At 45.3% G+C, this 27,076-nt stretch overlaps 1 protein-coding gene across 5 annotated transcripts; it reads right to left on the reverse strand.

Annotated features, from left to right (window-relative positions):
• Nucleotides 1–26,324, reverse strand: ZNF529 (zinc finger protein 529). 5 transcript variants are annotated; one of them, XM_044305613.1, is made up of 7 exons: nucleotides 26,288–26,324; nucleotides 23,274–23,366; nucleotides 8,872–8,931; nucleotides 7,019–7,166; nucleotides 6,123–6,230; nucleotides 5,427–5,516; nucleotides 1–1,344 (listed from the first exon to the last, which is right to left on the reverse strand). In XM_044305613.1, the coding sequence occupies exons 2-7, from the start codon at nucleotides 23,355–23,357 to the stop codon at nucleotides 638–640; spliced, it is 1,197 nt and encodes a 398-aa protein (XP_044161548.1). In that variant the 5' UTR covers nucleotides 23,358–23,366; nucleotides 26,288–26,324; the 3' UTR covers nucleotides 1–637. The 5 variants fall into 5 exon arrangements, with proteins under 5 accessions (XP_044161548.1, XP_044161549.1, XP_044161551.1 ...); XM_044305614.1 differs by having other exon boundaries at nucleotides 26,270–26,314; XM_044305616.1 differs by lacking the exon at nucleotides 26,288–26,324 and adding an exon at nucleotides 7,250–7,334 and having other exon boundaries at nucleotides 2–1,344; nucleotides 23,274–23,349.
• Nucleotides 26,325–27,076: the final 752 nt, after the last annotated feature.

A 27,076-nucleotide genomic window follows, 5' to 3' on the forward strand; every position in this document is an offset into this window, starting at 1 on the left:
CAGGTGTCGGACCCCCACTGATAAGATACTGATGACAGGTCATCAGTATCAAAATCCAGGAAAACCCCTTTAAGAATAAGCCATATATGGCTGAACATGTGCATTTAAACTTGTCCAAGCATCTTCAACATCCGATATAATTCCACCTTCCTGTACCATTCACCATCCTCCATATGTCGACTATGTTATATTCGCTGGGTTGTACTTTTATGCAAAGGAGTCACTCTTATTGTACATCCTTTATTACTGCTGCTTTGTTCTGCAAACGGTCATCTCACATTGTATTTAGGCAACTGCACATGTGAAAGGTGGGACGTCAATCAACAGATTGATGGGTTTGCAACACCGGGCTAAAAAACTTTTAGCATTAGTGACGGCAGTCAGCATGGCCTGTCATTAAAGGCTGCAGGACTTCTCCTACATCAGATCTCTTAGTCCATTCTTCCCAAATTGCAATCAAACCTCATGAATTGCGCTGGCAGCCATCTTCCACTGCCTGCAGGAAAACAGCACACATTGTGTATCTGCACTTGCGCATATACCTGGCGTATTCCGATAGCAGTGTCCTGTACGAGAAGAAACAAAGGAGTGACCCCCTGCTTAGTAACAATTCTGGCCGGTGAGGGGCACTTCCACTTCATGTGTGTGTTCTTTGATGTCTGAAGAGATGGGATTTGTAGTCAAACTGTTTGCCGCACTGGTTACACTTATGAGGCTTCACTCCCGTGTGTTTCCTCTGATGTACGAGAAGGCGAGACCTGTAGTTGAAGTCCTTCCCGCATAATTCACATTTATGAGGCTTCTCCCCGTTGTGTGTCCTCTGGTGGACAATCAGTCGAGATCTGTACTCAAACTCTCTCCCGCATTCATAGCATCTATGGGGCTTTTCTTTGGAATGTTCCTTCATGTGCTCAGTAAAGGAAAGCTCAGAGATGAAACATCTTCCGCATTCGCCACATATAAAAGGCGTTGAGGATTCTTGGTGTAAAGTGACACAAGGAAAGCCGTTGTCAAACCCATCCAGATGGTCCTCATTTAGTGGTTCGTACCCTAGGTAATCAATTTTGGAATGCAAGTCTTGTTTTCGGCTTTTTCTCCTCACGATATGGACGTTTTCCCAGGATGCACTGTTCTCCGGGTGGAAGTTCTCGCTCAGAGAGAATGGTTTAGGTTTATCAGAGACAGAGTCAGAAATAAGATTTACCACATCATAGTCATTGGAGAAATTATTAGTGAAACCTTCTCTTTGTAACTCTTGAGGCACATAGGTTGTGTGCAAAGTTTCTCCTTCCAGACAAACTTCTTGGTGGGATTCTTCTAATGTTCCCCTGACCACAGAATGATCTGTTAAAGGAATAAAATGAAGGAATTATTTGTGTCTGAAAATGCAGAGTTGTGATTAAAACTTAGAGGACCTGTCACCGCTCCTGACATGCCTGTTTTAATATCTTCTTGCATTCCCCATGTAATAATTCTGGAGCATCTATTCTTATGGCTCTATGTTGTGCCATTCCTTTATTATTTTTACTAGAAGTTATAAATAAATTGCTAGCGGTCTGCAGTAAGGGCACAGAGGGGCGGTAACCAGTTAGGCGTGTGTACCTGCACGGTCTGAAAATGGCAGCACTGATTGGATAGAGTGAGTCTGTGCAGGTACACCCCCCCCCCCCCCCCAACTGGTTACCACCCTCTGTACCCTTACTGCAGACTGCTAGCAATTCATTCATAACTTCTAATAGAAATAATAAAGGAACGGCACAACATAGAGCCATAAGAATAGATGCTCCAGAATTATTATTACATGGGGAATAAATCACAGGGAAAAAAAAAATTGCACCAAACGGATATGCCACTGACTATACTGGCTGGTCATACAAGCAGAAATTAAAAGCTGAGACTTTTGCAAATATATTCCTGTCAGGAAGATATCGGAGCCCAACATGCACCACGTCACGTCTCTCAGCATGGCAAGGGGTCCTACCACTACGCTAACTATGGTGTGAACACGGTCTGAAGGTGATGACATCCAGCTCATAGCCAAGCTTCCACACAACCGCATAGCAGGACAACTAATGCAATGTGGATAAAGCAAGACTGTAAGCCACAGCCATATCAGACCATGTGATGGAGGCTACCAGGTGCAGAAGAATGTTTAATGCCAGGTGAAGGCACATTCAATACATATGGAACAAGATCACAGAAATATAGTGGCCAATAAGGGGGAACTGCTCTATATTTCTGTGATTTTGTTCCATATGTATTGAATGTGCCTTCACCTGGCATTAAACATTCTTCTGCACCTGGTAACCTCCATCACATGGTCTGATATGGCTGTGGCTTACAGTCTTGCTTTATCCACATTGCATTAGTTGTCCTGCTATGCGGTTGTGTGGAAGCTTGGCTATGAGCTGGATGTCATCACCTTCAGACCGTGTTCACACCATAGTTCGCGCAGTGGTAGGACCCCTTGTTAATATCTCTACTGAACCTTGCTCCTGAGGAAGGGGTTTTATTATCCCCCGAAACGCATTGAGCTATACCTTACTGATCTTAATAAAGGATTATACCAGAAGTAACTCTACGAGCGAGCCAGGCGAGGGAGGAGGTTGTTGTGGGTGTCTTGAGCTTTATCCCAAAACACCCCTCCCTGGTGAAGTGAGTGTGGTGTATATCACCTGTTTTTTACGTATTTTAAGTACTTTTTACTGTTTCTACGTATGATACTATGTACCGAACGATAGAACCGCATGATAGGCGGCCTAACCATATGGATGCTGAATATTAATTGTTCTACTATTTATTGGTAAGGGGTACATATTGGCATAAGATTCTATCAAAGAGTTAATACAGCCCCTTACTTTATTGTATACATTTTTATATTTTCACTCTTTTTTTTCTCTAATATATATCTTTTACCAGTCTAGGATTCCCTATAGACATAATCTGTTAGCAGTTTGGCGCCATTGGGTGATTCCCCCCCCCCCCCCCTTTATTTCCTCTATTCTGAAGCTATTAAAACAGGCATGTCATGAGTAGGGTTGTTGCGGGTATCGGAATTTTGATACCCAATCGATACTTTTGTCCCGGTATCGATACGATACCAGGATTTCCATTTTTTTCGATACTGGGCTGCGCTGCTGCGCAGTCTAGTATCTCTGAACATGAGTGCGCTGCTGTCAGCTCATGTTCCCTCAGCAGCACAGGGGAGAAGGAAGCAGTGTCTCCCACCCCCCTGTGCTGCCGCTGCCACCAATAAACGGAGAGCGGGGCGGAGGAGGGGGGGGGGGCGCACTGCGCCACCAATGATAGGACTTTTCCTGGGTCCAGACTTTAAGTAGCAGGCTACATAGAGCGGCGCCCCATTACTGTCTCCTCTCCTGCTCCATATGCTAATTACTATCGGAGCAATGGACAGGAGACATCAGCTTCTCTAGTGGGCGTTCCTTCTCCCTGGCTGTAGCGATGTCCAATCGCGGCACAGGGAGAAGGAACGCCCAGGAGAGAAGCTGATGTCTGCTGTACATTGCTTCGATAGTAATTAGCATATGGAGCAGGAGAGGAGATAGTAATGGGGCACAGCGGGTGAATGGAGCGGCGCCCAGGAATAATAGTAAATGCTGGGACATCTCTGGGCGCCGCTCTGTGTAGCCTAATACTTAAAGTCGGGACCCATATAAAGGTCATCTTTAACACATAATACAGGAGGCGGCAGCAGAATCGCATAGCCGGCACCCTGCCTCTGACAGGGAGCTGCAATCAGCGGCAGTTAACCCCTTAGGTGCGGCACATGAAGGGTTAACTGACGCTGATTTTCTGCCAGTACCCGCCTCCTGTATTAAGGGGTAATTATCATTGGTGGCGCAGTGCACCCGCCCCTCTCAACCCCCCCAGTATTAAAATCATTGGTGGCAGTGGCGACAGGGTCCTCTCCCCCACCCCTCATTGGTGGCAGTGGCAGCTTCTGATTGGAGTCCCAGCAGTGTAATCCTGGGGCTCCGATTGGTTACCATGGCAGCGAAGCCTGCCATGGTAACATCCCTGACGCTGTGTGTACTATGCACAGGGCAGCAGAGACAGTGTGAGGTCCTATACACCCTGATAGAGCTCTATCAGGGTGAATAGGACAAGGGATTAAAAGATCCCAGGTTCTAGCCCCTAAGAAGGGAAATAGTTATTAAATAAAAAGTGTAAAAAATAAAAAATAAAAGTAAAAAAAAAAAAACACCAAAATAATTTCACATATAAAATATATATAAACAATAAATAAATAAATAAACATATCAAATATCGCCACGTCAGAAAAGTCCAAATCTATGCGGTGAATGCCGGAACAGAGAAAAATAAATAAAAACGGTGCGATTCAGCATTTTTGGTTTATTTTTTCACATGGTATCGAATGGCATAGAGTATCGCAAAATCGAATAAAAAATTTGGTATCACAACAACTCTAGTCAGGAGCAATGACAGGTCCGCTTTAACTTTTAATATAGTCCATTAAAAAATAAATGCTTATCCAAAATAAATATAGGGCTGCTTCCAATTGGTCTCGCATGAGCAGAGCAAGCCAACTCAGTGATATTCTGAGTGTAGTAGTTGTAATTCGGAACATGAAACAGAGTGCTGATAATGGAGGGATCTCACACTTGCCCCCAAGCTTTTTAGGACAGGCCTCCATATGATAAATGACCTCCTAACAAAAGACTCCAGGATAACCACCTGTGGAAACCCGTAGCAGCAAGTCCTTTAGAGTGTCAGGATTAAAGGGGTTATCTAATGATTAATGCAAAAAATTAAACTCTGATATCATACAGTGCGTGCCAATCTCTTTCTAACAAACTTACGACCAGCGCCGTACCTCACATGGATCCAGAGATCTCCTCTTTCATTACTCCAATTGCTCTGCTAGATTTATTTGAAGCGGACATGAACTCTCAGGGGTTGTGTCCTTTCTATGGCAGCTGAAGGATGGAACTGAGCATGTGCTTCCATCTCAGCGAGCAGGACAGAGACATTAGAGAAAGAGCAAAATCACTACTCTACATCGTGAGGGAACATTAATATTTGATTGGTGCACTCGAGGACCTGAATCTTTGGTCTGAGATATATATATATATATATATACATATATATATATATATATATATATACACACACACACACACATATATATATATATATATATATATATATATATATATATACACACACACACACACACATTTTTAGTCCCAAAATGTACCTAAAGAAATCTAAATCAATCGGGGGGGGGGGGGGGGGGGAAATCACAATCTTGTTCCTGGTTACTACTAAATGAGACCAGGAGTAAAATGTTTAGTCTACATACAGTATACTGTTCTGAAACATAAGCAGGTTATACAGCGCTTATATATAGGTGGTCGGATAGATGCTGGATGGTAAGTGCTCACCTGTGACATCAATGATTTCTTCTTCCTCCTCACTTTCCTTCGGAGTCTTCTCCACTGGTTCAACATTCTGTGTGTTGTCATTCACGTCACCTGAAAATATACAAATGAGTGTTAATCGTGTAGGTTTCCTAAAATGTATTTCCATATCTGATAAATATATAACTATATCAGTTTCCAAACATTAAAGGGGTTGTCCAAGACCTAGAACATTTTTCCAGGGGGCTGGGCATAGTGCAAGTTAAAAATAAAAAAATAAAAAAACACCTGGCCAGAGCGTCCTCATCATGTACAGAGATGAGATGTGGCAGCGTGCTGTTCCTGCACATACAGCAAGTCACACTTCTGGTCCATAGGGGGCCGGAAGCGGCGGGGACGGATAGGAGCCTCGTCACTGGAACAATCTAACCTGCTTTTATTTTTGCTGTTGTCTTGTCTGGTCACGACTGGCATTTTACGCCACCATTGCGAATTTTACAAAAAAGAAGGAGCGGAGTGTAGGCGAAGCTAGAAAATGGCATAACAAATTACTGAAATCTACAGACTGCTGGAGGAGCCATGTAACTTAGGATGAGGCCCATGCCTCAACATGAACAACATGGATCCGCAGGCCCTATCCAGAGCGGCGTAGCAGAAGTGTTTTCTCCTGATCTTCAGAGATGATGTGTGTTTTGTAACATTAATTACCATGTTACTCACCTAGAAGACTCTGTGTAGAAAGTTCTGGGGACTCAACATCCTCTTTATTTCCAACATCTTCAGCTCCATCTTTAATTGATACACAATCTACATCGTCTTCTTTCAAATCTGCAGATAAAGGCAGAGGATACAACCTGAAAGCTCTTAACATATCAAAAAAAAAATTGTTTTAATATCTGCATAGCTTGAAATCCGAATGCATTATTGGCTTCAGCCTACGGAATATATTTTAAAGAGTGCACAATTTTGGGTCCTTTCCCCCATGGTCTTACCTTCTTAACAACCTAATGTAGTGACTAGGGATGAGCGGTTCGGTACCGAACTTTGCGAGTTTGGGTACCCGGACCTTTTCACTGAAGCCCAGGTTCGGGTGATTTTATTATTTTCCGTTATAACACGGTTACATCGGAAAATAATAGCATTCTTAAGACAGAATGCAAAACAATATGGCCAGTTAGGGTTTAAAAACCAAACAAAAATCTCACCTCATCCACTTCATCGCGCTGCAGCAGCTTCTTCTATCTTCACTGAAAAGGACCTGCCAAAATACCTGTGATGTGCGGCATAACGTCACCGCGCTCTCCCACGTGGTGACGCCATCACGCATATCGTAGGTCCTGTTAAGTGAAGATAGAAGAAGCTGCTGCAGCACGATCGAGTGGATGAGGTGGAGGTTTTTTTTTAACCCCTAAATGGCCATATTGTTTTGCATTCTGTCTTAAGAATGCTATTTTTTTTCCGATATAACCGTGAAGTTTGGCCGAACCCGGTGAACCCAAACTTCCACGGGTTCGCTCATTCCTAGTAGTGACCACCATATTGTGGCTCTCCAGCTGCTGTGAAACTACAACTACGGGGATGCTCTGACCGCCACGTGCTGATATAAGATGCTTTACCTGAGCTCAGATTGGATCGCACTGTCACCGCACTGATGGACTGGTGATTTTTAACCATCACATCCTTATAAAGGTCCTTGTGTTCTTCAATATAGTCCCATTCCTCCATTGAGAAAGAAATTGAGATGTCTCCACATTTTATTGGTACCTACAACAGTAAAATGACAAAAAATAAACTTAAAGGGGTGTTCCAAGCAAACATTTATGGTGTATCTACAGGATTTGCCATACATTGCTTGATAGGTGTGGGTCCCACCACTGGAACCTTGGCTGCGTGTACAGGGTAAATTCATGCTTGATGACATTCCCAACAAATCTGCGAGTAAGTCCACAAAATATTTCAGTCCACTGAAGTTAATGGAAGAAATCTGTACATAGACAATCCACAGCATGCAGAAGGGGTCTGGACCGCCCCACCTTAAAATAAACCTGCTCCGAGTCAGGCTATTCACGTCAACCTGCTGTTATCCCTCATTTCCTCTGCAATGAAATGTCCATGGACGAGTGTCATTTAACGGAGACCAAAACAAAGCTTCAGCAGCGTTTCTCGTAGCTTTCCGCACCTTTGGGATTCATCGGCTCTGTTTGGCTTTTCTACCGTGTTTGGATCCCAAATACTTTCTATGCATGCCTTCTGGAAAATCCAAGCAGAAAAGATGAAACCTGAGGGTGCAGAGTGCTCTGAGAAACATTGCACCTTCGTGGCTTCCGCAAAGTTTTAGGTCCTTTTTAATACTAGGACTATAGAATGCATGGTGGCAGCAAGTCCATCGCAGAGGACCTCTAGTCACAGTGACTCTCTTCCTTCAGTGGAAATTTACAATTAAAGTAACATTTTAAAGGGACATCTGTCAGCAGATTTGTCCCTATGAAACTGACCTGTTACATGTGCACTTGGAAGCTGAAGGCATCTGTGTTGGTCCCATGCTCATTTGTGTCCGCAATATATTGCGATATAGGCAAATGAGCCTCTAGGAGCAACAGGGGCATTGGCATTACACCTAGAGGCTCTGCTCTCTCTGCAACTCCTGCGCCCTCTCCACTTTGTTTGACAGGGCCAGGCAGTGTAAAGATGACCACGCAAAACTATGGGAGAAGTCAGGTCCAAGTGTGATCACCTTTACACTGCCTGGCCCTGTCAATCAAAGTGCAGAGGGTGCAGCAGTTGCAGAGAGAGCAGAGCCTCAAGGTGTAACGGTAACGCCCCCGTTGCTCCTAGAGGTTCATTTGCATATATTAAAACTTCATTTTTCTCAGTAATGTGGGCACATATGTACATGGGACCAACACAGATGCCTTCAGCTGCCAAGTGCACATGTAACAGGTCAGCCAGTGTCATAGGTACAAATCTGCTGATGGATGCCCTTTAAAGAGTAACTACACCTTTGATGGAAAAACTGCTCAGACCGCTCTGCCCCTACGAATTTCATCAGCTCTGCTCAGCTTTTTGACCACATGCAGTACAGAGCCACAGAAATAACATGGGATCTATACCCGATATAATAGAAAAGCTTAGCAGAGCCAATTAAATTGAAAAGGGAAGCACTCTGGGCAGCATTCCTGCCCCTTCATTTTTCATCATAGGTCTAGTTACCCTTTAAAGGGTTATATGAGGCTGGAAATGCCCCCACCATACGCCCGGGCCCCTCGCACTGATTTTACTTACTTCATCTGTGCACGGGGAGAAGCAGTGGTGGCCGTGCGGGGACCAGGAGCGGCGCAGGGAGCTAGGTCAGTAGAATCAGTGCAAGGGGCCCGGGCATATGGGGGTGGGGGCATTTCCAGCCTCGGATAACCCTTTTAAGTGGGAATCGTACACGGATATTACAACAGAAGTCACCATTAAAACTCACCTCACCAGTCAGCTGGTCCGTGGTGCTGTGCGGGGAATTCTTCTTCATAACAACATATTCCTATAGGAAGAGATGTTATATGGCAGTGCTTTAGATGGAGAAGACTACTAACCACATGTGGGGAAAAAAAAATCATCTGTTTTGCACTAGTGGCAGAATTCTGCTTTGACCAGAGACCTAGCCTTCTTCAAGAGGTAAACTGGGGCATACACCTCTCACCGCTGAAAGGCTGCCATAGCATTACTGTGCTAAATGCATCCGCAGCCGTTCCATAGCTTTCTTGTCTAATTCTGTTATATGTAATATCTGGGATTTTACTATGGATGATCATCAATATCCGATAGGTGGGGGCATTGCTGATGAGTTGTCACGGGGTAGCTCCAGCGCTGGAACTACACAGGTCTGTTCACAGTGTGGTGGACGGAACTGGTTACTGCAGCATTGCTCCCAGTAAAGTGAGTGGGGAGCAGCGATGCAGTAACGCGCTCCATCCACTACACAATGGACGGAGTTGATTGGCTGTGGCACCGACATCTAGAGCAGGCATTGCCTAGAGGACCCGCTGATCAGATATTGATGGCCTATAATAAAAATGTATCCCGCCCAACAGATATCACTGTTATATCACTTTCCCCAAACACCCCCATTTTTTTTTTTAAACTGCCTCATTCTAAAGATATTAGCCGACCATTGTGCCCTGTGGCAAATCAGTTTCAATTTCAGTAGCTGTTGGTTACGTTCTGTAATAGAGCCTTGTAATACAGGACGCACATGCTCACAGCGCCTCAATAACCACTCCTCTATGTGTCAGTTACAAGTCGGTTATGGATGGATAGACAGACAGATGATCGACACAAGGATGAATGTTGCTTTAACAAATGATGGATATTCTCACAAGTTGGGTCTGTTATAAATCCAGTTACACGGAGCATTTTAAATACGTGGAGGTAGATTTTGAACTGGTTAGTGTCAACTGACCCTCCTGCTGAAGTGAGGACACATCTCACTGGCCTAAGGCATGATAGGACAGCAGTCACATGACAAGCCAGGAAGTAGGATTCAAGCATGGGGGAAAGGAGAAAACGGCATTTGAAAAAAAAAAAAATATATATATATATTTGAAATAAAAAAAACAATCCAAGGAGGAATGGGAGCGAGAGCACTTGTGAAAAATAAACTGTAGAGCAAAAAGTAGTTTATGGCACAACGCCTTTAACCACCTCCCGACCGCCTAACGCACGGATGCGTCCGGAAGGTGGTTGATTTACTCCTCCTGGACGCATCCGTGCGTCATCTCGCGAGATTTCGGTCACAGCCGGCCCGCGCATGCGCATCGCGGGCCGGCAAAAGTTAAAGCAGTATTTCGTCAGCAACCTGCCAGCCAATGATCGCGGCTGGCAGGTTGCTGATTTTTAAAAAATCCAATCAGAAGCCATATATCAGATCATATTAGTAAATATGATCTGTTATATGGCTGCCCTGCTCCTCTGCTGGTCCTTTTCGTCGGTTGGATCCAGCAGAGGAGCAGGCTTCACAGTGAGTACACCAAACACCACACACTAGCCCCAGATCACCCCCCTGCACCCCAATTAACCCTTTGATCGCCCCTTTCAATCACTAGTGAAAGGAAAAAAGTGATCAGTGTAAACTGTCACTTTTTTTTCACTGGTATTGACCGTTGGGTTTTAGGTATAGTTTAGGCCCCTTGGTTAGGAAGTTTAGGGATCAGTTAGCGCCCAGCCCACCGCACCGCAGTCCGTTATTCGCTGATTAGCGTATCGCTAATCAGCATTTGTACTTTTATAGTATCTGGAAGTGATCAAAACTGATCACGGTCAGATCTATAATAGTATTAGTGTCACTTTAGTTCGCCCTCCACCCAAAACGCAGTGTTTGCCCGATCAGGCCTCATCGGTCGCCCACACGTGCGTTCACCCACGCCCGCCCCACCGCAGTGACAAGAGCAGCAGAGTGGGGCTGGTGCTGTCGGATTACGTGGTGAGGCATACACCAGCAGCACAGCCCTTCCTGGACCTAGTACCAGCACTGCCGTACAATCTGGTGAAGTGGCGAGCACCAGAAGGGCAGTTGAAGCTGGTACGGTGGCACGAGCAGTAGTGACCCCGTCGCAGCCACCGCAAAGACGGGCCCGTAGAGCCCCTAGAATCCCTGAGGTGCTGGCAAATCCTGATTGGCAGTCCCCAACTTCAGACGCACCTGTAGTTCCCCCTTTCACCGCCCAGTCTGGAGTTCGGGTTGAGACAGCTCAGATCGGTTCGGCCCTGGGATTTTTTGAGCTGTTCTTGACTGCGGAGCTCTCGGACTTAGTCGTGGCCGAAACAAATCGGTATGCCACACAATTTATAACCGCCAACCCGGGAAGCTTTTATGCCCAGCCTTTCCGGTGGAAACCAGTCCAAGTTTCCGAAATTAAAACTTTTCTGGGCCTTCTCCTCAACATGGGTCTAACTAAAAAGCATGAATTGCGGTCATATTGGTCCACGAACCCAATTCATCACATGCCCATGTTCTCTGCTGCTATGTCCAGGACACGATTTGAGACCATCCTGCGTTTCCTGCACTTTAGCGACAACACCACCTCCCGTCCCAGAGGCCACCCTGCTTTTGACCGGCTCCTCAAAATTCAGCCCCTCATAGACCATTTCAACCAGAAATTTGCAGATTTGTATACCCCAGAGCAAAACATCTGCGTAGACGAGTCCCTAATACATTTTACCGGGCGCCTTGGCTTCAAACAATACATCCCAAGCAAGTGCGCCCGGTATGGGGTCAAATTGTATAAGCTCTGTGAAAGGGCCACAGGATATACCCACAAATTTCGTGTCTATGAGGGAAAAGATCAGACCCTGGAGCCGGTCGGTTGCCTTGACTACCTGGGGAGCAGTGGGAAGACAGTCTGGGACTTGGTGTCACCCTTATTCGGCAAGGGGTACCATCTTTATGTGGACAATTTCTACACAAGTGTGGCCCTCTTTAGGCATTTGTTTCTAGAACAGATTGGCGCCTGTGGCACCGCGCGAACTAGTCGCGCGGGTTTCCCCCAACGGCTCGTTACCACCCGTCTTGCAAGGGGGCAGAGGGCTGCATTGTGTAACGAAGAACTGCTTGCGGTGAAATGGAGAGACAAGCGTGACGTTTACATGCTCTCCTCCATTCACGCAGACACGACAATACAAATTGAGTGAGCAACCCGTGTCATTGAAAAGCCCCTCTCAGTCCACGACTATAACCTTCACATGGGAGGGGTGGACTTCAATGACCAGATGTTGTCTCCGTATTTAGTTTCCCGCAGAACCAGACACTGGTATAAGAAGGTGTCTGTATATTTAATTCAATTGGCTCTGTATAATAGTTTTGTTCTCTACAGTAAGGCTGGGAGAACTGGATCCTTCCTCAAATTTCAGGAAGAGATCATCGAGAACCTCCTGTACCCAGGAGGTTCCGTGGCCCCATCCACCAGTGTAGTTAGCCGTCTACACGAGCGACATTTCCCCAATGTCGTTGCCGGTACCTCAACCCAACCGTCACCCCGAAAAAGATGTCGTGTCTGTAGCAGGAGTGGAATAAGGCGTGACACCCGCTATTTCTGTCCTGACCACCCTGCCCTATGCTTAGGGGAGTGTTTCCGGAAGTACCACACACAGATACACCTAGCATAGGGATCACATCTCACCAGGACAGGCACACAGGGCTATTAGGGCCCATTCACATACAGCTGCTGCAAACCTCTCCTTTCACCTGGGACAAAGTGCATAACGCACTTCGCCACATCTTTGGGCGATTTGCGCTTTGCACATTGACCCATGGGGAAGGAGAGGTTTGTTCTATAAAGGTAAAAAAAAAAGAAAAAAAAAAGAAAAAAAAAAAACACCAGTAAGCAAAAAGGTTAATGTTTAGTTTAAAAAGTTAAAGTTTATCTGTTCTGTTCCAACGTTAATAAAATTATTGCGTTGCGGCCTGTTTTTTTTTTTTTTTAACCTTCCAGGTGGACCAACCGATCGACTAGCTGCAGCACTGATGTGCATTCTGACAGAAGCATTGCGCTGCTGTCAGATTACACGCAAGTCGGTGTATGCGGCGCTGCAAGACGAGATTTCTACTCTGCAGTAAAAATACTGGTTTAGTTTACCGGTAAATCCTTTTCCAGGAGTCCGACATGACAGCACCCATGGAGGTTGTCCTATTGGTTTCTGTAGGGACAGGAAGCCAACTCCTTTATTAATAACAATGTTATATTCACACTGCTTACAAGGCTGGAACCAGAATATCGGGGAGGGTAGTACAGGGTGCTGTCATGTCGGACTCCTGGAAAAGGATTTACCGGTAAACTAAACCAGTATTTCCAGGACGTCCCTCCATGACAGCATCCATGGAGAACTAACAACTGAATCTCCTAGGGGGGGGGGGGGGGGGGGGGGGGGGGGACTACTGCCTGAAGGACTTTTCGCCCAAATGCCAAGTCCTGTCTGGCCAATACATCAAGCCTGTAATGTTTAGCAAAAGTCAGGAAGTTAGACCAGGTTGCTGCCCTGCAAATCTGGTCAATTGTAGAGTCGGCTTTTTCTGCCCAGGAAGTTGCCATTGCTCTCGTAGAATGTGCCTTCAGGTTTAAAGGACAGGTCATTTCCTGCAGCCTGTATGCTTCTCTGATGGTGTCTTTAATCCACCGTGCCAGCGTCTGTTTTGAGGCCTTCAAGCCTCTATTCTTCCCACCGAACTGGATGAACAGGTTACTTGATCTCCTCCAGGAACTTGTTCTGTCAAGATAGGCTAGAATTGTTCTTCTAACGTCCAGCCTCTGGAATCTTTCCTCCTGTATATTTTTGGGAAAGGAACAAAATGAAGGGAGTGTTAGCTCTTGCTCTCTATGGAAGGTTGAGACCACTTTAGGTAAAAAGGTTGGATCTGGCTTCAAGATTATGCGGTCATCCAGAATAATTAGATATGGTTGTTTAATCGATAAAGCTTGAATTTCCCCTATCCTGCGGGCTGTGGTTATGGCCAGAAGAAACACCGCTTTGAGACAGGAATTTTTCGGATATCTGATCAATCGGCTCAAAAGGAGGGTCACATAACCCTTCTAAAACTACGTTTAGATTCCAGGGGGGGGACCGACTGTCTCAAGGTGGGTCTCAATCTAGACGCTGCTCTTAGAAAACTTCTAATCCATCTATGATCTGCAAGGGGAGTATCGAGACAACAGCTGAGTGCCGAGATCTGTACTTTAAGCGTGCTGGGTTTCAGTCCTGCATCAAACCCCTCCTGAAGGAATTCTAATATGCAACCCACCGAGGGGGATCTGGTATCTGTATGATTCTGTGACAACCAGGATGAGAATTTCTTCCATATTTTGTTATATATTGCTCTCGTGATAGGTTTGCGGCAGCTCTGTAGAGTTGAAATTACCTTATCCGAGAGCCCCTTGTTTCTTAAGGTTTGCCTCTCAGGATCCACGCTGTAAGATTCAGTTTGTCCAGGTTGGGGTGAAACAGAGGTCCTTGTGACAGTAGATCCTGTCTTTTTGGAAGGGTTATCGGTTCTCTGATGGACATGGTCTTTAGAACCGAAAACCAGGCTCTCTTGGGCCAAGCTGGAGCTACCAAAATCAGCGTGGTTGAGCATTCTCTCAATTTCTTTAGGATTAACGGTATGAGGAGAAGTGGAGGAAAGGCGTAAGCTAGACTCATGTCCCATGGTTGGGAAAGAGCATCCACCGCCAGTGGTCTCCCTCTTGGGTCTCTGTTACTAACCACTAGGAGAGGGAGTTTACTGCTCTGTCTGAAAGAGCTATCCTGGCATTTAATGATCTGTGGTCCCTGTCCCAAGACGAGAGGACCTCCGCCTGGAGAGTTCTTGTATGGAACTGGGCCCAAGGAACTGTCGTGATGCATGAGGTCATCAGGCCTAGGACCTGCATGGCCTCCCGTAGAGTCCGCCTTTTCTTTAGCTTGAAGGCTCTTATCCTTTCCCTTATGCTGATTTGCTTGTCCTGGGGAAGAAGAGAATACTGAGTCACCGAGTCTAGGAGGGTTCCTAGGAACTTCTTTTGTGTTGCTGGCTGTAAATCCGATTTCTCCAGGTTTATTTTCCATCCTAGACGTGTGAGTAAAGATAGAGTCCTTCCTTTGTGAAGCTCTAATTCTTCCTTTGAGTCTGCTACAAGCAGAAAGTCGTCTAGGTAGGGAATTATCGTTACCTGTCTCTGTCTTAGATAGGCAACTATCTCCGCCACTACCTTTGTGAAGATGCGTGGGGCTGATGATATTCCAAACGGGAGACATTGGAACTGGAAATGCACTATCCTGCCGTCCTTCTTGATTGCGAACCTCAAGTATTGCTGAAATTGAGGGTGAATGGGGATGTGATAATAGGCGTCCTTTAGATCTAGGGTGCATAGGAACGCCCCTGGACTTATCAACGGGATTGTAGATTTTATTGACTCCATCTTGAAATGGTAATGTGCTATCCATCTGTTTAAAAATTTCAGATTGATGATGGTTCTCTTGGACCCATCTGGTTTTGTTATGAGGAAAAGCTTTGAGTAGTGACCCTTGAACTCCTCCGAAGGAGGGACCTGTACTATTGCGCCTAAATTCAAAAGTTTTTGGATATCTGTCAGAAGTTGATCCTGAAGAGAAGTCGACTGAAAAACTGTGGTCTGAAATAGATGAGGAGGAGGAGGAAGGCGGAACTCTATTTTGAACCCCTTCTAGATGGATTCCAGAATATATTGATTTTTGGTTATTCGGGTCCATTCTTCCCAAAAAAACTGGAGTCTGCCCCCTACTGGTCTGGCGTCATTGTTTCTCAGGTTTGGAGTTGGGATTAAAGAGGAAACCTCGACCTCTTCCCCCTTTGGGGTAGCTCCACCTTCCCGTCTTCCCTTTACCTCTGGGAGTGCCCTGGAAGCTGCTGGTTTGGTTTACGAAAGGGCAAAGGTTTCTTGCCTTTCTCCTCCGGGAACCCCTTCTTTCTGTCCGCTGTCTTCTCCAGGATCTCATCTAGTACAGGTCCAAAGAGGTGGGAACCTTTAAGGGGTATGGCGCACAATTTATTTTTGGAGGCTATATCCCCTGACCAGGATTTTAGCCACAGTGCTCTCCTCGCCGTATTGGTTAGAGAATCTGTTTTTGCTGCGAACCTTATGGACTCTGCCGAGGCGTCTGCTACAAAGGATGCAGCCATCTTAAAAAGGGGTAGCGATGCCAGGATTTCTTCTTTAGGGGTGTCCTGCTTAAGATGTTCCTCCAGCTGGTTCACCCATAAATACAAAGATCTGGCCACGGAGGTAGCAGCAATATTGGTATTGATACTATTGGCCGAGACTTCCCATGCTCTTTTGAGCAATCCGTCAATCTTCCGATCCATTGGCTCTTTTAACTGGGCTGAGTCTTCAAAGGGTAGAGTGGTTCTCCTTACCACCTTTGCCACCCGAATATCCACTTTAGGGACTATATCCCACAGCTTTGTATCTTCAGAGTTGAACAGTAGTCTGTTCTTAAATTCCCGTGGTATATATAATTTCTTATCGGCATCTGCCCATTCGTCTATGACTAAATCTTTTAAGTTCTCGTTTACCGGGAACAACTTTTTCTTAGCTTTTAACCCGCCGAACATCTCGTCCTGTATCGAGCGAGTCTGTTCCTCTTCTTCTATATCCATTGTCTGCCTTACGGCCGACAGGAGGGGATCTAGATCTTCTTGTGAGAAGAGATATCTTCTCTGATCATCGGCTATATAAGATGAACCCTGATCGTCATCCCCCTTTGAGGTTTCCCCTTCTGAAAGATATAATCCTTCTTCTTCAGATTCAGACTCCCTTAGTATACGGGGTCTTTTGGGGGGAGGAGAAACAGCACAGGGTTTCTGAGCCATACTAGAGCTGGCCGCTTGGATCTCCTCTTTCACAATCACTCTCAAGTCTGCCAGAAGGGAGGATTGTTCGTCTCTGAGAATTTTTGCCAGGCAGTCACTACACAGGGCTTTTTTATATGACTCCACCAGTCTTTTTGAGCATAGAGCACATCTTCTGGGTTTCTTTCTAGGTTCTCCCAGCGATTTAACAGTGGTGTCTCTCTCTCCCTGGTAGGAAAAGAGAGAGACCGTTAGCCAAGTGCATAAAAGAGAGGAACCGGAATACTAGCCTCGTAGGCACTTACATGACCCGGGGTAGGGATGTCTGCGCTAGTGTCCTGCATAGCTGACATCTGGACCTCCATACCTCACCTGGACAACAAACTGACATGCAATTTATGTCCTACCTGGTCCACCCGTTGCCGCGCGGCTCCGCCTCCTTATTTCATGGTGGGGGGGGGACTCATTCAAACGAAGAGTCAACCCCCCCTGCATGCACCTTCCGTCCGGGCTCAGCGTTCCGTGGGCGCCGCCATCTTCTTCCGCCCATGTGACCTTGACTTCCGGTCACATGGCCTGCACGCCGAACAGGAGGAGCGCCGAGCGCAGGAGCCGCAGCCGATCCCAGAGCTCCCATACCGGAAGAAGCGGCCTCGGCTCCCCACGATACCGCGGCCAAGCTATAGAGACTAAAAGGTATCGGGGACAGCTAGGGGACCTCTACCCCGAGAGGTGCTAGCTTCTTAAGGCCCCAAGAGACTGAAGAAGAGAGGGAGACCCCCCCGACCAGACTCTGCCCCACATGTATTCCCAGAGCAGGGAATGACTCTCTCTGCTCCTATCCCCGTAGGGACAGTAAGAACACTGGAGAGTGGGAGGGGTGGAGGCCTTTTAATCTCTCTCGCTTCCTGTCCCTACAGAGACCAATAGGACAACCTCCATGGGTGCTGTCATGGAGGGACGTCCTGGAAAGATATGTTTGCCAAGGCATACGAGCTGAGGAGGAGGCGGTGTTCCTATGCTTTGGCAAACACTTTGTATATAAAAAAAAAAAAAAAAAAAATCCCGGCAATGATTTATTCATCCACATCGATTGATGTGAATGGAGAAATCTGGTTTGCCAGGGCATACGAGCTAAGTGGGTATGGATGTTGGGCGGAGCTCCTATGTCCTGGCAGACGCCTTTCCTCTCTTTTTTTTTTTTGGCAGAGATTTTTTCATCCACGTTGATCGATGCGAATGAAGAAATCTGTGCCGTTCATTTTTTTCTTTCAGCCCAGAGGCTGAACGGAAAAAAAAAATCTCATTACCTGTATGCTCAATATAAGGAGAATAGCAGAAACTCCTAATGCTGCCCATACATGTAATGATTGCGGAGACCCTCAAATGCCAGGGCAGTACAAACACCCCACAAAAGACCCCATTTTGGAAAGAAGACACCCCAAGGTATTTGCTGAGGGGCATATTGAGTCCATGAAAGATTTAAATTTTTGTCCCAAGTTAGCGGAAAGTGAGACTTTGTGAGAAAAATATAAATAAAAATTTCCGCTAACTTATGCCAAAAAAAAAAATTTTGATGAACTCGCCAGGCCCCTCATTGAATACCTTGGGGTGTCTTCTTTCCAAAGTAAGGGTCACATGTGGGGTATTTATACTGCCCTGGCTTTTTAGGGGCCCTAAAGCGTGAGAAGAAGTCTGGGCTCCAAATGTCTAAAAATGCCCTCCTAAAAGGAATTTGGGCACCTTTGCGCATCTAGGCTGCAAAAAAGTGTCACACATGTGGTATCGCCGTACTCAGGAGAAGTTGGGGAATGTTTTTTGGGGTGTGATTTTACATATACCCATGCTGGGTGAGAGAAATATCTTGGTCAAATGCCAACTTTGTATAAAAAAAAAATGGGAAAAGTTGTCTTTTGCCAAGATATTTCTCTCACCCAGCATGGGTATATGTAAAATGACACCCCAAAACACATTCCCCAACTTCTCCTGAGTACGGCGATACCAGATGTGTGACACTTTTTTGCAGCCTAGTTGGGCAAAGCGACCCACATTCCAAAGTGCACCTTTCGGATTTCACCGGTCATTTTTTACAGATTTTGATTGCAAACTTCTTCTCACACATCTGGGCCCCTAGAATGCCAGGGCAGTATAACTACGCCACAAGTGACCCCATTTTGGAAAGAAGACACCCCAAGGTATTTTGTGATGGGCATAGTGAGTTCATGGAAGTTTTTATTTTTTGTCACAAGTTAGTGGAATATGAGACTTTGTAAGAAAAAAAATATTTTTTTATAAAATCATCATTTTCCACTAACTTGTGACAAAAAATTAAAAAAGTTCTATGAACTCACTATGCCCATTAGCGAATACCTTAGGGTGTCTACTTTCCGAAATGGGGTCATTTGTGGGGTTTTTCTACTGTCTGGGCATTGTAGAACCTCAGGAAACACGCTATAACTTTTACCCAAACCATTATTTTTTTTGCCCAAACATTTTTTTTTATCAAAGACATGTAGAACAATAAATTTATATATGGATGTCGTTTTTTGCAAAATTTTACAGCCGAAAGTGAAAAATTTGATTTTTTTGCAAAAAAATCGTTAAATTTTGATTAATAACAAAAAATGTCAGCAGCAATGAAATACCACCAAATGAAAGCTCTATTAGTGAGAAGAAAAGGAGGTAAAATTCATTTGGGTGGTAAGTTGCATGACCGAGCAATAAACGGTGAAAGTAGTGTAGTGCAGAAGTGTAAAAAGTGGCCTGGTCATTAAGGGGGTTTCAGCTAGCGGGGTTGAAGTGGTTAAGATAAGCTACCAATAGTAAAATCCTGGATCAAACCCTTTAAGAACATTCTCCATCTCCACATACATGCTGCCCATCTGGTTACACCAAGACCAAGAAATTCAGAAGTCACACTGGGTAGATGTACTTGGGATGCAGATCAGAGTAAGAGTCCATTCACACGTCTGTATGCGTTTTGCTAATCAGCAAAACACGGACACCGGCAATGTACGTTCCGCATTTTGTGGACCGCACATCGCTGGCACTCTCATAGAAAATGCCTTTTCTTGTTCGCAATTGCGGACAAGAATAGGACATGTTCTATTTTTTCACGGAACGGAAGTGCGGATGCTCAAATGCAGACAGCACATTCCGGCCCCATTGAAAATGAATGGGTCCGCACCCGTTTCGCAAAATTGCGGAACGGTTGTGGACCCATTTTTCAGACGTGTGAATGGACCCTAACAGTTTCACAGATGTTTGCACCCTCGGGCTCCTGGAGTCTCAGGAGTTCTTGTGCTAGCTTCTGCCTCTCTGTGACCGATGCCCTATAGGAGGTTCTCCTACCAGTCTTCTCCTTCATTCCTTATCTCCTACCCAGTCCTTCCCCTCTATTTCCACTCTCCGCTTCACTCTGTTAGTCCCTCATGGAAGTGGAGACTGAGGTGGTAAGGGTTTAAAACTATTCGAGAAATTTGAAAAGTATGAGACTTTCAGGAAATTTTGGTGTTAGACTGAAAATGTCCCTCCTGTGGATAGCAATTATTGTACTCAGGGGCGAAGCTATAGGGGAAGCGGCTGCTTTTCTCCATTCTCTTCAATGGGGAGAGTAAAATCCGCATGTACAGTTAGGTCCATATATATTTGGACACTGATACAAATTTTGTTTTTATTACCTGTTTACTAAAACATATTCAAGTTATAGTTATAAAATAAACATGGACATAAAGTCCAGACTTTTAGCTTTCATTTGAGGGTATCCACATAAAAATTGGATGAAGGATTTAGGAGTTTCAGTTCCTTTATATGTGGCACAGTTTTTAAAGGGACCAAAAGTAATTGGACTCAAAGGCTGTTTCATGGGCAGGTGTGGGCAATTCCTTCATTATTTCATTCTCAATTAAGCACATAAAAGGCCTGGAGTTAATTTGAGGTGTGGTGCTTGCATTTTGAAGCTTTTGCTGAGAAGTAAACATGTGCTCAAAGGAGCTCTCCATGCAGGTGAAACAAGCCATCCTTCATCTGCGAAAACAGAAAAAAAAAACATCCGAGAAATTGCTACACTATTAGGAGTGGCAAAATCTACAGTTTGGTACATCCTGAGAAAGCAAGAAAGCAAGAAAGCACTGGTGACCTCAACAATGAAAAAAGATCTGGACGCCCACGGAAGACAACAGTGGTGGCTGATCACAGAATAATTACCATGGTGAAGAGAAACCTCTTCACAACCAAGTGGACAACGCTCTCCAGGATATGGGCGTATCAATATCCAAATCCACCATAAAGAGAAGACTGCATGAAAGTAAATGCAAAGGGTTCACTGCACGGTGCAGCCACTCATAAGCCTCAGGAATATGAAGACTAGATTGGACTTTCTAAAAAACATCTTAAAAAACCAGCACACTTCTGGAAAAAACATTCTTTGGACAGATGAAACCAAGATCAACCTCTACCAGAATGATGGAAAGAAAAAAGTATGGCAAAGGCATGGTACAGCTCATGATCCAAAGCATACCATCTGTAAAAGACGACGGAGGCAGTGCGATGGCTTGGGCATGCATGGCTGCCAGTGGCCCCGGGGCCCTAGTGTTTATTGATGATGTGACACAGGACAGAAGCAGCCGGATGAATTCTGGGGCTTTCAGATGCCAAACTGATTGGTCGGCATTTCCTAATACAGATGGACAATGACCCAAAACATAAAGCCAAAGCAACCCAGGAGTTTATTAAAGGGAGTCTTTCACACCGATTGACCCTATTAACCTATTAACACACTTATGTCCACAGCATCCCCCCTATTAAAACTGTTCTTACCGTTAGTTTCCTGCTAGCATCATTCGTCCAAAAAACACTTTTATTCCGTATGCAAATGAGGCTGTGACGGTGCCCAGGCGCGGCCTTACAACGGCCGGTGCCCAGGCCCCTGGGTCATTTTTCATACCAATTCACTCCCCCTCCTCCGCGTCTGCCCGCCCATGGTCTCTTCTCTATCTTTCCTCCTACTGTCCGTAATCCCGCGCATGCGCCGATGACCGCGATATCGGCGCGTGCACATTGAATGACCACAGTCTGGCCGGGGCATCACAGTTTACTGTGCGCATGCGCCGGCACCGGCCTAACTTACGTTCTTGCCGTGATCACAGCATCACGGCAAGAACGTAAGTTAGGCCCGGGCCGGCGCATGCGCACAGTTTTTTGGACGAATGATGCTAGCAGGGAACTAACGGTAAGAACAGTTTTAATAGGGGGGATGCCGTGGACATAAGTAAGTGTGTTAATAGGGTCAATCGGCGTGAAAGACTCCCTTTAAAGCAAAGAAGAGGAATATTCTTGAATGGCCGAGTCCGTCACCGGATCTGAACCCAATAGAGCATTTCACTTGTTACAACTAGGGGAATTTTCACACTTGCGGCAGGCAGTTCCGTCTGACGCAAACGGATGGCATTTGTCAGACGGATCCGAATGCGGATCCGTCTGACAAATGCATTGAAATACCGGATCCGTCTCTCCGGTGTCATCTGGAAAAACTGATCCGGTTGCGCAGACTGGAAAACCGGATCCGTTTTGCCGGAACACTTAATGCCGGATCCAGCATTAATACATTTCAATGGAAATTAATGTCGGATCCGCTATTCTGGCAAGTATTCAGGATTTTTGGCCGGAGAGCAAACTGCAGCAAGCTGCGGTATTTTCTCCGGCCACAAAACGTAAGAGGGACTGAACTGATGCATCCTGAACGGATTGCTCTCCATTCAGAATGCATTAGGGTAAAACTGATCAGTTCTTTCGCGGTATTGAGCCCCTAGGACAGAACATGCCGGAAAAGAAAAACGCTAGTGTGAAAGTACTCTAAACTACAGACAGGAAGGCCGACAAACAAACAGCAACTGAAAACCGCTGCTGTAAAGGCCTGGCAGAGCATTAACAAGGAAGAAACGCAGCGTCTGGTGATGTCCATGAGTTCAGAACTTCAGGCAGTCACTGCCAACAAAGGGTTTTCAACCAAGTATTAGAAATTAACATTTTATTTACAATTATTTAATTTGTCCAATTACTTTTGAGCCCCTGAAATGAAGGGATTGAGTTTAAAAAAATGCTTTAGTTCCTCAGATATTTAGGCGATCATTTTGTTCAACCCATTGAATTAAAGCTGAAAGTCTGAACGTCAACTGCATCTGAATTGTTCTGTTCAAAATCCATTGCGGTAATGTACAGAACATACATTAGAAAAATGTTGTCTCTGTCCAAATATATACGGACCTAACTGTATATCCACAATTGATGGAGATGGAAAAATGAATCCAGCCAGCAGAGGAAGCAATATGGACAATCACAATTCATTAGTAAGTGCCTTGTATTCACATTCTCTTTACGATAAATGCCACTTGTCGACGTGAGACTTCTAGTGTCTTCTGCACCTGACAGAAATGCAGTCCCATCAATTTGTGAGTAAGTCCTATCTAATCTCATGTGGGTTGTTTCGTACCCCTGCTGCTGATGTGGACCGGAGCACCGCCACTCACCTCTCCAGTCAGCAGGTAGATGATCCCCAGGGCGTGATTCAGAATCTTCTCCGTCAACTGCTTCTTGTTCCTTTCGTTAATCATGGCGACAGACTGTGAATGACACCAAATGAAAAAAAGACTATAATTTCATACAGCTCCTAAGTATCGATAGGAAGGATCTGATTTTACTAAAGGTGGTCATTAGTGAGCGAACTTGTGATTTGCAAGTTTGGCGTTCAGGTTATCTAAGAATTTTGTAATGGATTCTGTTACCACGGACCAGAACGGAATTCTACGACTGCATGCACCACGGAAGCCTATAAGAGACATTCCGTCATAATAGAAGTCTATGCAGGCCGTCATAGAATTCAGTTATGGTCCGTGATAACAGAATCAATTACGGAATTCTTAAGATAACTTGAACCCGAACGCCGAACTTGCAAATCGCAAGTTCGCTCAACACCACGGAAAAACTATTTGCACGAACCAATGATCGGAAGAGTGATCGCACTTTCAGACGATCGTTCACAATCATTGCTCGGTGTAAACACGCCCGCTGATCAATCACTAATCCCATGTTTTGTGCAGGCATAAAAATCACCAGTTGATGGCAGCACAGCTCCTTGTGTAAACAATGTGCTGATGGTAATAATGGAAACGTACGCGCCCAAATGATCGCAGTAACCGTTTGGTCTCATTGATGATCGCGCCATAGAAGTGAAGCTAAACGAGCAGCGGTTGATTTGCTAGATCGTCCCTGGTTACCGACCCTCAGGCCTCGTTCACATCTCCGTCAGGAAATCCAGCAGGCTGTTGCGGATTCTCTACTTCCCCACTGAATGCATTGAGGTCCTGCGGTGATCCAGACGCCTTCAGGCATAAATGACAGGTTTCGACCGGACAAAAACCATTGCATTCAACGTTTTTTTTGTCCGGCTGGCATTTGCGTCGGGTTAACGGAGACAGCAGTTAGACTGTAAGCTCCTCTTCCCAATGCAGGGATGCTTGGCTGAGATGGACAATACCTTTGCCTCCTGTGAGCACAGTGACCTTCTCGCAGCTTACCCTAGGCCAGTGACGTCACGTTCATTGCTCCAATGACCTAGGCGCAGCTGAGTCCCAATCAAAGGAATGGAGCTGAGCTGCAATACCACGCACAGCCACTATACAATGCATGGCGCTGTGCCTGGTAACTGCGAGAAGGCTGCTGTGCTCACTGGAGAGCCGCGGCCGCCTCAAACTGCTGATCAGCGGGGGTGTCGGGACCCCCACTGATCAGATACTGATGACCTCACCTCAGGATAGGTCCTCTAATCCTGAGAAATGCTATATTTATTTTTATGCCGATATGGTTTTCGGTGCACCATAGGAGGGGTTTGTTCATTCAGTGCACCTTCCAGTGTCAAACTCGTGGCTCTGAAATCTCATGGACTGTCAATCAAGCAAGGATCGGAGGCTCTGGGTGGTGTAACAGCGGATCGTTGATGCACCAAACTGAGGCCTCTCCCGCATAAAAACAAACAAAAAAAAAAAAGGTACAGATATATATATATTTTTATGTATAGTTCTGTTTCAGGCACCTACAGTATGCTACATGGCGGCATACTTTGAAACCAATTTTGGGGTGACCTCTATGTAATTGTACTTTGTTGGTCGGCAGGGAGGGTATGGAATGGGCTCACAAGGTGTTTTTGCTGTATAATAAATCTAAAATTATCAGGATCGGAGAGAATGCCGATCCCAGTCACTTAACCCCACAGACGCCAGTCAATATCGACTGCAATATGTGAGAGGTTAAACAGAGAAACGGGGCTCCCACTGCAAAATCGCGTCAGTCCGATCAGTTGCTATGGCAACCCAGGGCTCCCAGGCCTGTCATAGCAAACTGCCTGCATCAGGGCTTAAAGGGGTATTCCCATCTTAGACATTGGGGGCATATCGATAGCATATGACCCCAATGTCTGATAGGTGCCAGTCCCACCTCTGGGACCCGCACTTAGTGAAAGACAGCGGCCCTCCAGTCTTTCCTATAAGAGCGCTGAAAATAACGGAGCGCTGGCTCAGCTATTTACCTCAGCCCCATAGAAGTGAATAGCCTCGCTTGCGCTTGCGCGGTGCGTCTCCCATTCCTTTCAATGGGTGCGTGTGCGGCCTTTGTCAATTTGTGGGCTCTGTTCTAAGTATAGAATAAAAAAATATTGAGAAAAATATAAAAAAAAAAGTAACTCTCCCTCCTCTCCCAATTCTAGGTATAAAAATAAACAATTAAAATATAAAAAATACTTATGTGCAGTAATGGGGAAAAAATAAAAATAAATTCCCGATTTGCTGTCTTTTGGTCTCTCCACCCCTCAAAAAAAGAAAAAATTTGAATGAAAAGTGATAAAGCCGTATTAACCGCAAAATCATATCGATAAAAACTACAGCCCACCTCGCAAAAATGGCGACACAAAGGGAATACAAAAGGTTTTATTTTTTTTAACCGTAGTAAAAGATACAAACTATACAATTTTAGTATCGCCGTAACGGTACCGCCTCTCAGAACAAGCTTGTCATGTCGTTTTTAGCGCACAGTGAACTCCGTAAAAACAAAACCTAAAAAGGCACTGGCAAAATTGCATATTTTTTCCCCAAATTTCACCCCCCAAAAAATTCTTTCCTGTTTTCCAACACATGCTATGGTAAATAAATGGTGCCATTAAAAATACAACTTGTCCTGCAAGAGACAAGTCCTATGTGAACAGAAAAGCGAAAAAAGTTAGGAAAAAAATAGGCAGTGCCCAGAAAGGGTTAAAGTACAAAGACCAAAAGCCCCCATGGCTACCAGTCCTGTGCTGCCAACCTCCAAGAGTAGGTGACAGGGCATGCTGGCACTTATGGTTCCACAGGCAGTTCTTGGTGCACAAGCAAGGAAACTACGCTGACACACTGTAACAAAACAACACACGTTCTAAGTGGAGTGACACAAATTAAGGACAGGCAGAGCACCTTCCAGAACACCTCATAATAAATACCTTCCAGGGCTTACTCACGTTGTGCTAGGAGGAAGTGAAGTTCTAGGGGGGGGGGGGAGGGAGTGCAAAGCAAGAGACATGGGACGGTCTGCGCCGAGTGCATTGTAGGATTTGTAGTTTGGAAGACGTATTTTTTTTGTGTGTTTATTTAAAGGTAGACTACAATTCCCAGAAGGCAGTTCGAGGTAGCAGCATGACCGGAGGCGGCCAATCAGAGAAGAGAGGCGGGCAGTTCAGTACGACCTGTGGAGTGATGGCTGCACGGCCCCGCCCACGTGCAATGTGATTGGAGGAAGTTTATCAACAGAGACAGCGAGGGCAGGAGGAGTATTTGGAAGACGAGCTCTGGTTGTCAGGGGCAACAACTTCAAAGGAAATAATCAGGGAAGGAAGAATCTCCCCAAAAAAGTGGGGTGGAAAAAAGCTGGAAAAACACATGGTAATTTACATGCCTTGTTATTCCCCCCCCCCCCCCCCTTGCTTATGTTTTTAAAAAACTGTCATGGAGAAAAGAAGTGACTTGTTCATTCTTGATGCGATTCCACATCCAAACTTACAATTAAAATGTGTAGGATAAAAACAAACAAAAAAAAAAGAATTTTGCATGTGTTTTTTTTTTTCAGTAGGAACATAGTCTTGTGTGAACATAGCCTAAGGGGCCATGCATCAAGTGCGCCATACCAGAAACCTTGCACCATTTTTAGGGCGCCGTGCCAGATGTTTTGTGGGAGGAACTATGTTTAACCAAATTTATCAGTGCAACTTTTTTTTTTTAAGTCACTAAAAAGTGTAAGTGTCCTCCAGTCC

This window comes from Bufo gargarizans, chromosome 9, assembly GCF_014858855.1.
Source record: "Bufo gargarizans isolate SCDJY-AF-19 chromosome 9, ASM1485885v1, whole genome shotgun sequence".
NCBI lineage: Eukaryota > Metazoa > Chordata > Amphibia > Anura > Bufonidae > Bufo > Bufo gargarizans.